At 41.8% G+C, this 13,751-nt stretch overlaps 1 protein-coding gene across 6 annotated transcripts in view; it reads right to left on the reverse strand.

The window, feature by feature from the left end:
* Nucleotides 1–2,675: 2,675 nt before the first annotated feature.
* trps1 (trichorhinophalangeal syndrome I) overlaps nucleotides 2,676–13,751 on the reverse strand; it is a 108,730-nt gene continuing 97,654 nt past the window's right edge. For all 6 annotated transcript variants that reach the window (XM_047150673.2, XM_017454823.3, XM_047150672.2 and 3 more), the window contains 2 exons: nucleotides 12,061–12,183; nucleotides 2,676–6,987 (listed from right to left, as the gene is read on the reverse strand). In XM_047150673.2, coding sequence (XP_047006629.1) covers nucleotides 5,923–6,987; nucleotides 12,061–12,183 — 1,188 coding nt within the window. In that variant the 3' untranslated portion in view covers nucleotides 2,676–5,922. The remainder of the gene's footprint in view (nucleotides 6,988–12,060; nucleotides 12,184–13,751) is intronic.

The raw sequence follows: 13,751 nt of genomic DNA on the forward strand, positions 1-13,751 counted from the left end.
GTTCTTAGGGAACAAAGCATGAAAAGAGGACAACCATTAAGTCCTCAATTTTTGGCTACCGTCATAACCGAGTCCTTTCAGAAATGGTTATGTTAGGTCTGGAAAGTATCCATCCTGGATTTTATCTCAAAAGACTGGTTTTCAATTGAATCTACTGATGCCGAAACAGCAGAATCAACAGAGCGGTCACTGCTTATCCCTGTTTGGCCTTTATGACTGCAGCCTCGTGTGTCCGGAAACACAAAATTCTCAGATAACTCACCAAGGCAAAAGATAATGCCTCATTTTGGATGTGTAGACAGGGCAGAAATGTATGTTTGTGACAGCCTGGGAAAATCACAGACTGGGGAGACTACAGACTGATGTGACAATTTTCTAAGAATTAATTTTACTAAAATGTCACCAGTGTATTGTTTTCAATAGGCTACAAATGTAGAGTTGGGCAGGGCTTGCAATCGTATAATATTAAAATAGGTTAAAATCATTCCAGCTGAGATAATATAAAGACAGCAGAGCTATTAAGGGCACATTTTTATAATAATAATAATAATAATAATAACAACAACACCACCACACCACCACCACCACCACCAACAACAACAACAACAACAACAACAACAATAATAATAATAATAATAATAATAATAATAATAATAATAAACACAATAATAACAATACAAACTTTTTATTTGTAAAAATATTATTAAACATGGAATGACTGACAGATGGGCGGGACTTCTGAATAGCCTGTTAGTTTGTAGCCTATTAAAAAGCTTGAAGATTGATTTCATGTTCACATTTGAATTTGAATTTGTAATCAATAAACTGCATAGAAATTGTTCTGTCTCAGTGAAACTTTTTGGAAATAATTTTTTTTTTCTCCACTTTTGGAGGTAACCAGACTTTACAATGCTAGAGCTTTATTTCATTTTGAGATAGAGACAAAAGAGAAACCTCGTGTATGTAGATGCAAATAATGAAAAATGTATTATTAATAATATTCACAAGGAATAATTCTGCCTCCACACAATGTAGCATATTAAGCTTTGGTTGCTAAGCAACATAATGGGCGAAGTTTAGGGTTTTATATCTCAGAACGCACAACGCACCAAACCTTGAGGTGGATGAGCTACAACACCTGATCACATGAGGTTCCACTCCTGTCAGCAAAGAACAAGAATCCGAGGCTCTCATGGGCGCAGACTCACCCAAACTGGACGGCTGAAGACTGGAAAAAGGCCAGGTGATTTTTTCCTCCTAATCTTCAGCCGTCCAGTTTGGGTGAGTCTGAGTGAGATGTAGCCCATCCACTTCAAGGTTTGGTGTGTTGTGCGTTCCGAGATTTAAAACCCTAAATGTTGCCCATTATGTTGCTCAGCATGATGCAGAGATGCTTTTCTGCTCAGCACGGTTGTAAAGAGTGATTATATGAGTTACTATATCATTCCCGGCAGCTCGAACCAGTCTGGTCATTCTCCTCAGACCTCTCTTATCAACAAGGCGTTTCCACCCACAGGACTGTCTCTCACTCGGTGTTTTTTGTTTTTCGCACCATCCTGTGTAAACTCCAGAGACGGTTGCGTGTGAAAATCCCAGGAGATCCGCAGTTTCTGAAATCCTCAAACCAGCCCATCAGTCACCAACAGCCATGCCACGATCAAAGTCACAGAAAGCACACTGAGAACTCATGCTGAGGTTTCATGTAAACATGTAACTGAAGCTCTTGACCTGTACCTGCATGATTTTATGCATTGCGCTGCTATCAGATGATGGGCTGATAAGATAACTGCATGAATGTCCTGGTGTACAGGTACTTCTCATAAAGTGGACTCTGAGTGTGTATATCGTCAAAATTCATATAACGACTAGATTAAAAGACGTTCCAGATTAAATTAATGTCACATTTTCCAATTAAGCTCACAAATCAGGTCCACTTCTTCTTAATGCCAAACCTGATTTATAATATACTTCTGTTTTAAAGAACATTTCGGCATCCACATTTACTGCGTGACTTCCTAAAGTTAAGCACATGTAAGTAGATAACAGCTTGTTAAAAAGGTCAAGTAATCGGGACCTAAATATCAGGTGTCTCAAGACGGAAACAGATGTTAAAACCAAATGGCAGAAACGGAATCCCTACAACTGCGGAGTGGTTACAGTTTGTAGCTCACAGAATCTGACAACAGAATAATTGCTAGAAACACTGAAATCCATCCATTTTCTGTACTGCTTATCCGTTATGGGTCGCGGGGAACCTGGAGCCCATCCCACCCAGGGGGGCATCGGGCACAAGGCGGGGGACACCCCGGATGGGGTAGAAAACTGAAATGCTCGTGTTAATCGAGTTATTTATGAGTAACACTGAATTTCCATTCAGAAACTGCTCGTGACCAAAGCTAACAAAAAGCAACACCGTGTATAATAAACCTCAGATTACACCAAAGCATTACTGACTTGATGTAACAATTACTAAAAGGAAAATGCATGAATTATAACATTGTAATTATGAAAACAAATTAAGTTAGCCCCACTCCTTTAAAACAAGAATTAAAGGTTACACAATTCTAATAGTGATTATATTAAATTCTCCTATTTTTTAGGATTAAAAAAAAAAATTTTTTTTACATAAACCATAATTGTACATATTCACGTGTATGTTTAATTATATTTTCAATAGAATTGTATTTTGAGCTCTTTGAGATTTTAGCCCTTAAACAACAGCCCAGAGAGATAAAAGATAGAAAAATAATGTCGTTTGAGGCGTTTAGGTTTAGGTTTTATTTTACCGTGCATGTCATGTGCATGTCTGGACTACCGTGGAGTTTAGCTGGTGGACTTAGGGATCTGTTATCTTCACAGCCGATGGGCGAGAGATGTGGGATTTTGTTTGTTCCAAGAAATAAAGCTCAAAGATGTCGTGGTTAATTACTGTTGATCATTTCATTCATTCACACAGTCATCTTCAGTGACTGCTTCATCCTGGTCAGGCATGTGGTGGATCTGAAGCCTATCCCAGGACCACTGAGCATGAGACAGGAATACACCCTGAATAGGATGTCTGTCCATTGCAAGGCACCACACACATGTACAAACACACACACACACACACACACACACACACACACACCTCTCAGGGCAATGTAGCATGGAGAATCCACCTTCTGGCATGTTTTGTGAGGAAACTGGAGACCCCTGAGGAAACATGTGTGATAGCTGGAGCTCCGTGAAAGAGCGAGGCGGCGACTCTACCGACTGTACAACCGTGCCGTGATTTAAACACAAACAAAACAATGCACAATTTGCCAAAATGTTTCGTTATTACTTTATTAATTATTATTATTATCATTATTATTATTATCATCATCATTATTCAAGTTTAGATGTAACAGACATCTTTGCCATCTTTTAATCTTTTTGCATGTAAAACCTACAACACAAAAAATGTTAAGGTGGCAGCTGAAGAAAATCAAAATAAAGAAAATTCTAAACCATCATCTATGCACTTTAAATGCAGCAAAGGTGTAAAAACAATATGGTTCTAAAAATAATAGTTAAAACATTTACATAGTCTTGTCTTCTGCCTTGACGAGGGCCAAACTGGCTTCCAGGCATAAACAAATACTCCTTTGTGTTTCAATGTTGGTAAAGCCTTTTACAAGGCCTTCAAAAAAAAAAAACAAAATGAAAAGAAAAAAGAAAAGAAAGAAAAAAAAAAGGCACAATCTTGTTTGCTTATTACAATGCAGTACCTGTTCATAGTAATAGCATGCTAATAAAACACATTTCTTCCTTGGCAAAACAAAACAAAACAAAACAAAAAAACCAAAACGAATAACTGAAGTGCAAGCATTAACATAATTACAAATTGTAAGGTTTGCAGAAAACAAAGATCTTCGTAATACCCAACTGTATAAATGCTCCAATAAAAAGCGACACTTTATTTCCAGGAGGCTTTTGCAGGTAAGCAGCATTGTAAGGCTATACATGAGGATCTGTGAAGTGTAGAGACGTCCTCGAGACATCCAGAGCATCTCTCTTTCTCTCTCTTTCACATCCCCATTTCATATAAATAACGTCTGTGTGTAGCCTGACAAGACCCAGCTTGCTGAGTCCGTGGCTAGTAAAAGAGACTGTGGGTATGAGGAACATACAGTGAAACAAATTAGAGTGTGCACACATTCGCTAGCACACAAAACCGTGAGCCGATGTGGACTGTGTGACACCGAACACGGAGTGTAAAAAAGTAACTCGAAAATAAGTGGAAAAGTGAAATGCGTGCTCACCTAATAACTTAAGTTGTTGACCTTATGATAATGTTTTGGTAATAATGCATAATCAGGGCAGATTGTTTTTATAAGTAAGACACAGTTCTCAGTTATTTCTTCTGTACGATGCAGAGTTGTGAAGGGGAGTGTAAGCCGAAAGTGTAGCTTACAACAGCAGATCAATGTTATACCTCTCTAAGAAAAGTTTCATCAAAAGGCACTGTAAACACCTGCAGTTACTAAATATTAACGACAGCTTTCATATCTGTTTCATATGAACAATCAGAAGACAATGCTGACTCTCCAAAGAACTCCACAGAGAATTCAATCAAATCCATGCTGGTTGAAAGACCAGAGAGGTTGTGGAGGGGGTAATGTGTGAGCTGCTGTTCCTCCATAGCTCTAGGACACCAAAATTAGCACATAAAGCCTTATGAGTTTTATCAGCTTCCCTTGTTCAATGCCGATAGACAAATACAAGGAAACGCAAGTCCATTACAACAAGCTATTTAACTACAAAGCATAAGAACACAAATAAGATGGTTGAACAAAGTCATAAAGGACTATGCTTGGAATGGATAGTGCCTTTGGTGGATAAACATAAACTTTTGCTTAATGTCCACCTTTAAAAAGTTAAAACAAGAAAAACTATGGATGATCCTATCTTTCCATTTTATGTGAAAGAAAAACAAAATTAGCAGGTGTTTGCTTCATTACCTTGTTTGCTACATTTGCAAATGTAAACTTTTTCAGAGCCAAGCTCAAGGCCCTTATTCAGATGCAAGTTCAATGTTGCATATCAACATATCAGGTAGAAAATACTTTATCAGGCACTGGTAATATGATTATTCCTATTATCAACTTAGAAAAAAAAAAAAAATCTTTTCTTTCTTTCTTTTTTAAATTCCTTCCCAAATTTCTAGAGTGACAGGTTACCATCTCAGCAACCGAGGCAGCAGCAAACATGTCTCGATGGAATTATGTAACAACAGTAATCCAACACTACTTCTCGAAGGGGAAAATATACATTATGAAAAGCAACATTAAACTGTAAGATATTTAGTATAATGTTAACCAGAGACAGAAAAGGCCTAAACTAATGTCATCTATTTCAGCCATATACATTCCCTGAGGATGTTGGTTTTGAGGATGAAACTCACTTATGGTGTTGCCATAGTGACAAAGAACTGGCTTGTTTGCACACTGTTTGCCACACAGAGTCCTACATCCCCGCTTTGTTCAAAACCAGGTGAGAGAACTTTCCAGGAGGCTGGGAACAGCCCTGATACATTAAACAGAATTCAGTTTGAGTAGATGTACCCAGCTTACTGAACTGCTTTGTCAAAATGAAAAGTCTGGGTTAAAAGAAATACAACAAATAATAGCTAAATTTATAACCTACTTGTACCATTTTCCTTAAAGGCATTTCGTTAAAAAACAGCCAAGAGTCTGTCGCCATGGGTCTGAATAGAAATGCTGTCTATCAATGGCCATTAAATTGGTTGATGAGGTGCCAGGAGGCATCTTGGCACATTTTGATCAATGGAAAAAAAAAAGAAGAAAAAAAAAAAAAAAATCTCTCACGCATTCATGCGTACAATGTTTTTCTCCTGCTGAGTCTCTTATTAGCTTCCTTCCGTAATGCTGTAACTGTGCTTCATTCATCCACGACCTTAGCATTTGGGTCAGGGGCAGGGCGGTGCAGCCCTCGCTGGATGTGGGTGGTGAAGTCATACTTATCAGCGCAGGCGTGTAGGCAGATGCTGCACTGGAAGGGTCCGCCATCGCCATGGCAGCTCATATGCAAGGCGTACATAACTTCGTCTAGAAACACGATGCCACAGTGGGCACACTTACTGCACACCTCATCCTGGGTGCCCTGATCAATCCTTTCCGGCTTGATGGGCTGTGGGACAGCACCATCGTCCTCTTTGGCCTCATTGTCTCTGTTTGCCAGTGGAGATGCCCGTTTTTCCAGCGGGACCTTCTCCTTGGGCATGGTGGCACCGTTGGGCAAGGAACTGGGTTTGGAATGATGCTTGATGGCCAGGTCAAGAGGGGTGTCGCTCTCGGGTCCAGAAGGCGGAGGTGGTGGGAAGTGAGGGGGCAGGCTGAAGGTGGGGTAAGGCACAAAGCTTTGGCACGGGTTAGGTAGGCCGAGGTAATGGCCTGGGTTTCCTGGCACGGCCATCTTGTATTTGGTCCAAAAGCGAAGCCAATCGGCCTCGTTCTGGAGCTCGCTGTGGACAATCGGTAGGCTGAAGACAGGGTACTGGTATTTCTCAATGGGGCTTCCTGGAGGTGAGTAGCTGGCCTGCTTGGATGGACGTAGGTATTTCTCTATGGGACTACCCCTTTCAGAAGCGACCTGCGTGCCCATACCTGGCCCGTTGCCTTCAGGTCCTGTGCTGTCGCCAGGGCTCTTGTGAGCGTGTAGGGGTGGCATGCGCTTGTGGATCTCCAGCGTCTGGCTAAGCAGGAAGGCGTGGGTGGAGCGTGGGCTTGGCTGGCCCTTGCCCGGCTGGGCGTGGGGCTCATTTCCAGGCTCGTCAGACCTGCGCTCCAATGGGCTGCCATTGAGCCGATCCTCAGTGCTGACACGCTGCTGCTTGGAGCTTGCCTGCTCTGAAGCCACACTGTCAGGGTTCAGGCGTTTCCGTGTGCGCCGACGGATTATCTGCTCGCCATTGTTCTGCTTGATAATGTTCAGTGGCCTCGGAGTCTGAAAGATGGAGAAAGGATGAATTATTATTTATGCATGATTATTATTATAACGTTTGCATGAGGACAAAGCTTGATTTTGCAACGCTCATAATTTAAATCATAAGACTGGCCTTGGTGTACGCACCGGTGCACGGAAGGCCGAGAAAAGTCATTGCCAAACTTGGCATCAAGGCATTTATACTCCGCTGCCTTACTGAAAGACATTAATCAAATGTCAAAGCGATATGGAAAATTGCCCTAAAATTACAGAGTCTTATTGCATGTTCCTAGTGCTGTTTTTCGCTGAGCGTCAACAATTTCCTACTGCGCTTCCGCTATGAGAATCCAATTAAGCAGTGTGGTCTGCATGCTCAGGCAAAACTTAAGAACCCTGTGCAAAGAGCAGAGAGGCCTGGCGTACAGGTGTCTTGACTACAGCCGCTACTGTAAATGAAATTTCACTGCAATGAGTCATCTCTTCCAGGAGTTAGCTTGGTTAGTGTAATAATCCTTCATCAAATGACGAACAATTATCGCTGTACAATTCTCCTAGCACTCCGGAGCTACACGGGCAGCTCATATAGACACTGATACTTTATTTTCTATTGTATAAATAAGTATGCACTCTGAAATTCATTTACTGACATTACCCCATTAGAAACATTAATGGACAGCTTCACAAAGCATAATGGATGGGAAAGCATAAGAGGGATACTATCATGATGTGCAAGTACAGCAGATCTACCAGCGAAAGAAAAACAGCTGTATGAGCTTTCATTAATCACCATGTCCACAGTGTCATAACTTGTGCTGCAACCTATTCATCTGCCCTAAAATTGCATCATGCCGTTTGGCTCCAGCATGTGGGTAGCAAACTTCAGTCAGGTGTCACATCACATATCAGGTTCCACTCTGCTGCTAGACACACTTTCCCCACATCGTCTCTTGCTCTACACAAATCCTTCACAAGCCACAGGGAGTCACATCTAATTGGGAAGGTAGAGGCAAAAGATGAAGGTGAAGCTATTTCATTTCATCCCCCCTCCCCCCCAGGGCTGAGGAGAGAGAATATGGCACAAGAACGCGAGTAAAAGTGTTCTGATTTCCCCTCTCCAGGTCATACGCTGGCTGTGATGAGTAAATACATCAGGGAACGTTGAAACTAACATGCCGTCTGTCATAATTGCGCCAGGGTTCATCGGTATGTTCTCAGGGAAAGCACAGCATTAGGAAGGAAGGCAAGAAGAAGGATGGAGAGACAGACTGGGTGATGACGATACAAAAGCGACCATATCATCTCTCCCCCCAACACGGCGTTTTAATCAGAAACACAAGCAAACCTTCCTCAATACTTCCAATTGAGAAATAATTAGATGCATATAGGATTGGAGCTATGGTTTGAGTTTAGCGAATTTTTACAGCACTGATTAAGTTCACTTACTGTTACATGCGCTGGACAGTGAGAGAGTGAACACTCTCGGGCCGTATGTCGAAAGAGATGATCTTCATGTAATGTCAGACAAAAAGAAAGAGTGCCCTCTACTGCCAGACCAGTTCTGGCCCTCGGTGCACACACGTACGCGCATATACGCACATACACACCCCTCTCTGCCTCCCACCATCTCTCGTTCTCTGTCTTTATCCAGGCTAAATTGCATTTGGGTTTTCAGTTATTCCCACTGTAGGAGTTTTCAATAACAAAATTAAAGTTTAGCTTATAGCATTATGAAAAGCTCCAGCTGCTGCTTTATTAAAATGCATTAAATATAGAGCGCTTCTCTCTTGCACCCCGGACTGGATCCACCGCGACCCCGTAACAGATAAAAGCGGTTACAGACGATGAACGAATGAGTAAAAAAAAAATGAACGCATGAATGATTTAATGAAGGAGCACTTCACTCTTTGTGCTCCATTGCGGTACCATAACCCAGGATATGAAGAACATGTCGGGGAAAATGAGTTTGGAATATCAGATTTGATGAGACTGACATTTTCACAGTCAAGACGAAAGAAGAAGAAGAAGAAGAAGAAGAAAAGGAATCATTTGAAGCACAAATAAAGAAAAATTTTAACGCGGGGCAGAAAACAACGCAAAAAGAGATCTGATCATAGATACTGTTCCAGGACCAAATGCACGGTGCTCACACTGTTGACAGATTTCTCGAGGACTGATCCTGTATTTTCTCCTGTTCTCGTGAAACCCCAGACGTTGGTGGAAATCTAAGATTCTCTAACTGCTTTGTGTTTGCCTTGAGGCAATGGATGACAGCGCTTAACTCTGCTGACAGAAGGTGAAACCAAGCTCTGCAACCTTGAGCACCCCCCAAGCTCCTCTCATGGCAATCCTTTTCAATTGTCCTCCTGCGTGTGGCTGCTTTCAGCATTTCAGAAACTATCATTGTTCCTCAGGCTCCTCCACGTTTAAAGCTTTGTATCACAAAGCTTTCTGTGGGAAGTGTGGAGGAGAAACGTGAAGGAGTGTGTGTGAGGTCAGTCTTTGGAATTAAATTTGCAGTTCATGAGCAAAACTATTCCAAAAGTGTTTTTTTTTTTTCTTTCTTTCTTTCTTTTCTTTCCCCTTTCTAGCTTTTAAGTTCATTCCTTTCCAATATTTTTCCAGAGGGTCACAGAGTTAATCTACGTGAAACTTTCAGGCAATATTTTGCTCTTCAGGTCTGTCCCACGTAATAAAAATGCCATGTCAATGAGTCTTGCTTGAAAAATGAAACAGAGGCTTCTCACAGAGTTTTATATTGGGCAGTTACACAGGCCATACCCAGTGCACATGTTGAGTCCTATTATTAGAAGATAAAATCTGAAAGACATTTATTGTAGCAATGTGTTCTGGCACAAGGACCTCCGTTTAAAGACCATGACAGCATGGGTTTATGAGGTGAAATTATGAAATGACTTATGTTCAAAAAGAATAAAAACACCGCTAGAATCTGAGTGCAGTATCAGAGTAAAGGAATTTGCTGGTGGTCAATAAACAGTCAAGATGATTAATGGAACATCCAAGAACCTTGTGATCAGGCATGTCAGAAACCTGTCTTTTAAACCCCTCTTACACCCTCAGCTCAAAAGTGAACTCAGATGGAACCTGATTTGTCCAATTTGCTTATGAAGTGCTGATGGAGTGTGACGAGTAACAGTCTGATGGTCCAGTGCAAACACCACCTCAAGGAAAAACACGTTGGAGGAACATTATTTCTAGCAGCTTATCATTATATCATAAGACACATCTTAGGCGAATAGGTCAATCTAGATAGAGGTAGCATTTATGATGGGTGATAATATACAAAGCAGTTTCCTGTATCATTTCTAGAATGTGTGGAATGACTGTAAACGTGAAACTTTTTTTCCCCGCACCGATGCCAGTTGCGTATAGTGATTAGACGCGCGTCAAAAAAAGGTAAACAAAGTCGTGATTGCAATTCCATATTTAACTGCATCAGACGTCAAATGAACGCATCCCTTGGTTTGTTTACTCACACTTTCAAGGCTACCAGCGGCTATGGTTAGAAACAGGATTATTGGGGATCGTGTTTTTTCCTGTTTCTGTTTGCGCGCCAGCTAGCTACACTGTGAGCTCAGGGATTTGGAGGTGTAATGTTTGACTGTTTACTGCAGGAAGAGAATAAGATCTGTTAGATCTGGTTTTATCAGATAAAATGTCAGTGTCCCCTATTACCAGCATGTTATTGTAAACGTTTTCAGTGGAGCTGTCATGAAAGTATTTCACGGTAATGGTGTTAATAAAGCAAGATTGGTTCAATTTAGATTGTGCCTTCAAGTTTAAAATAACAAATTTGTGCAATCAGCGCTTGTTCTGTCTGGAATCCAACCAAATCCACTCACACGCATAAGCGTATTGGACTTCTCAATTTAACCCTACAGATCACGCAGTGATTTAATATAGCATATTTCCTTACCCATCCATGAAATTAATTCCTGGCTATTCCACTGACGAACGCTAACAGATGGTACAGGTGCACAGCATTATATATGGTAGCGTATATAATACAGCGAATTTGGTGGACGCTTAGATGGATGAGCCTTTGTGATGGGCTCTTTCACAGGGCCTGAGCCGGCTCACACCATCTGGTGGCACGGCCGCTGAAAGAGCGCCTTATGGCTTGAGCATCCACCTCTCCCTGCTTAACCACAGTGATTCAGGCAACACTCTGTTGCGAGGCCTCTACCACCCAGACTCTTGGCTTGATAGCCTCCCAAATCAAATGCCTCTCATACTAACAGAGAGTAGGGGTGGGGAGGGGGATCTTTTGGCTCAGCGCAGTTCCATCTGAGCTTCAGAGCTTAATTGTGTAAGCAGAGTAAACTCTGGGCACGGGCATAATGGTTGCTCTGTTTCACCTGTGTAATTTCTCACATGTTGACAAATTTATTTACCCGTCATGTTTATCCAGACACTGTATCAAAGCACAAGCACACTTCAAGGTTCCAGGGCAGGGCTCGAGTGTGGAAATACAGGCGGATGAATGTTCACGTACGTACACATACACAGATTTGCTCATTCGGATCAAGACTGAAGTCAGAGAGCAGAGAACTGTAGGGCTATAAACTAAATCCGATTGTAAAGTCCTTTCACGATTCAGTTCAGGAAAGCAGTGTTTATGAGGAGGAGTTTGTTTTCTGTGATGCTGCAGTCTCCACAAATAATCGTATAACCCATAACTAAACTGAGGAGAAAAACTGCTCCATGTGTCTACAAATCTACTCAATACAAAGGCAAAATTACATTTTATCTGTCTTATTGACTTTGGGCATCATAACTCTGGCATGATAAGGAATGCCATAAATAAGTGAGTTTGGGACACAACCGGGAAGCATGGCTTTTGCAGACTACAGGATTACTTCCAGAGGATATGATCTGATTGAGGAGGTGAGAAAGTTACAAGGGTGCTGACTGGTCAGAGCTGCACCGAGAGGAATGTCTGCACTGGCACCTTTCTGTTTAGCTGCACTTTCCTTTTTTTTTTTTTTTTTTTCGTAATCTGTAGGTGGGCTGGTGAAATGTCCTTCCTCTCCCCTCCCCACCCCCTGTCTGGTTATTTTCTTAGTCCCCCCTTACCGAGTGGAGCTTCTGATAGAGGCCACACGCGTTGCACACATAGCCCCCGTTGGCATTTTTCCTCCACAGTGAGGTCTTGGTGGTCAGGCAGTTGGCACAGAAGACCCCTGATCCCCGCCGTCTCTGAAATCATAGAAGAGAGAAAGAGTGAGACTGTGGACTATGAAGAAAGATGAATAGAAGGATAAGAAGGAAAAAAAAGAAAAGAAATAAAAGGCAAAATAGGGACTCTGTGATGGATAATCAGAGCGAGAGAGCGAGCGAGAGAGAGAGAGAGAGAGAGAGAGAGAGAGAGAGAGAGAGAGAGAGAGAGAGAGAGAGAGAGTGAGAGAGAGTGTAATCATGGGGCTTTGAGCAGCAGTGATGGCCTGATAGGGAGAGACATGCTGTCCAATCAGAACGTCACTATATAGTGTGGTGGACAGAACTTATCGCTAATCTTCTGATGATTTCTGGACATGTTTTTTTTTTTTTTTTCTATCACTGTCTGAGTTCCTCTGACTTCCCCTCCTGAGAGAATCAGCTCTGGATAGTTATATCTCTGGAACCAAAACACTCTCATTTCACCAGTGACAGCTCACCTTCAAAAAGCTGTTTATTAGCTACTAATGCAAAATCTTTACAGCAAATGATGAACAAAATTCCCATCTGTGGACAACGATCAAATTTAGATCCACCACCAACCTGGGCCGATGTGTTTTTTTTTTTTTGTTGTTGTTGTTGTTTTTTTTGTCAATATACTTCTCCTCCTCTAACGTGTCTAAGAGAACTTATTCATAAAAAGGTGAGCACATTACTCATCTGATAACTCCTGGTCTTATCAGTGACAGAACCTAGAAGTGAATCCCCTGAACAGCTTGTAAGTCAGCCAAGACATCAAGACAGAATTATCCAGCTTATGGTCCTGTAAAACTCATTTGCTCTTATAGAATGTGTGTGATTTATTTACCTTCAGAAGGCTTGCGCAGGGACAATATTCCCCCTGCCAGAAAAATACAATGCTCCTAATTGTGCTCCGATACATTTCGAATGGAAAGCCTTCTGCAGACATAATTCTGGCGCAGAGGCTGGAGAGCTTTCTTGGCAGGCAAAGGGCACTTGATTCATCGGGTGTTTCAAAATGTATCAGTAAAAAAGTTTTGGGGAGCAGCCAGTTCCCTACAGGGCAATTTTTCCATCCAGATGCAAGCGTTATCAGAGGGCCCGGCGTCAGCTAAACTAATTATGATCTCGCATTCGCTGATACCTGCTCACTCTAAGGGTTGACATCCGCCATTAATCACAGATACATGCAAAGTGAAAAGAAATGAGAGCGAATGAAGGATGGTAGCCTATGTGGCCATAAGGCCGCCAAGTGACGCCAATAATTTAATGGGATGAGGATTTTTTTTCTTCTGAGCTATCAGCAAATGCAAAGCCACTGCGACAATAGTGCTTTTCATCCGAGCGGTATTCCCGCTCCGTCTGGCTGTGCACGCTTCAGGCCAGAGGCTATTTTAAACCCCTGTCAGGTCCATAGGGCCGTATTCCAGTAGATAAAACACACACACGTTCTCAGGATTACCGACTTGTCAGCAGTCACTGGACACATTATGCACAATGTAAAGAGCAAAAAAAACTAACGTAAACCTTTTTTTTGTTTTGTTTTGTTTTCACAGCAACTACTTGATTACGTATCCATACAGCATGCA

Source organism: Ictalurus punctatus, chromosome 24, assembly GCF_001660625.3.
Source record: "Ictalurus punctatus breed USDA103 chromosome 24, Coco_2.0, whole genome shotgun sequence".
In the NCBI taxonomy this organism is placed as follows: domain Eukaryota; kingdom Metazoa; phylum Chordata; class Actinopteri; order Siluriformes; family Ictaluridae; genus Ictalurus; species Ictalurus punctatus.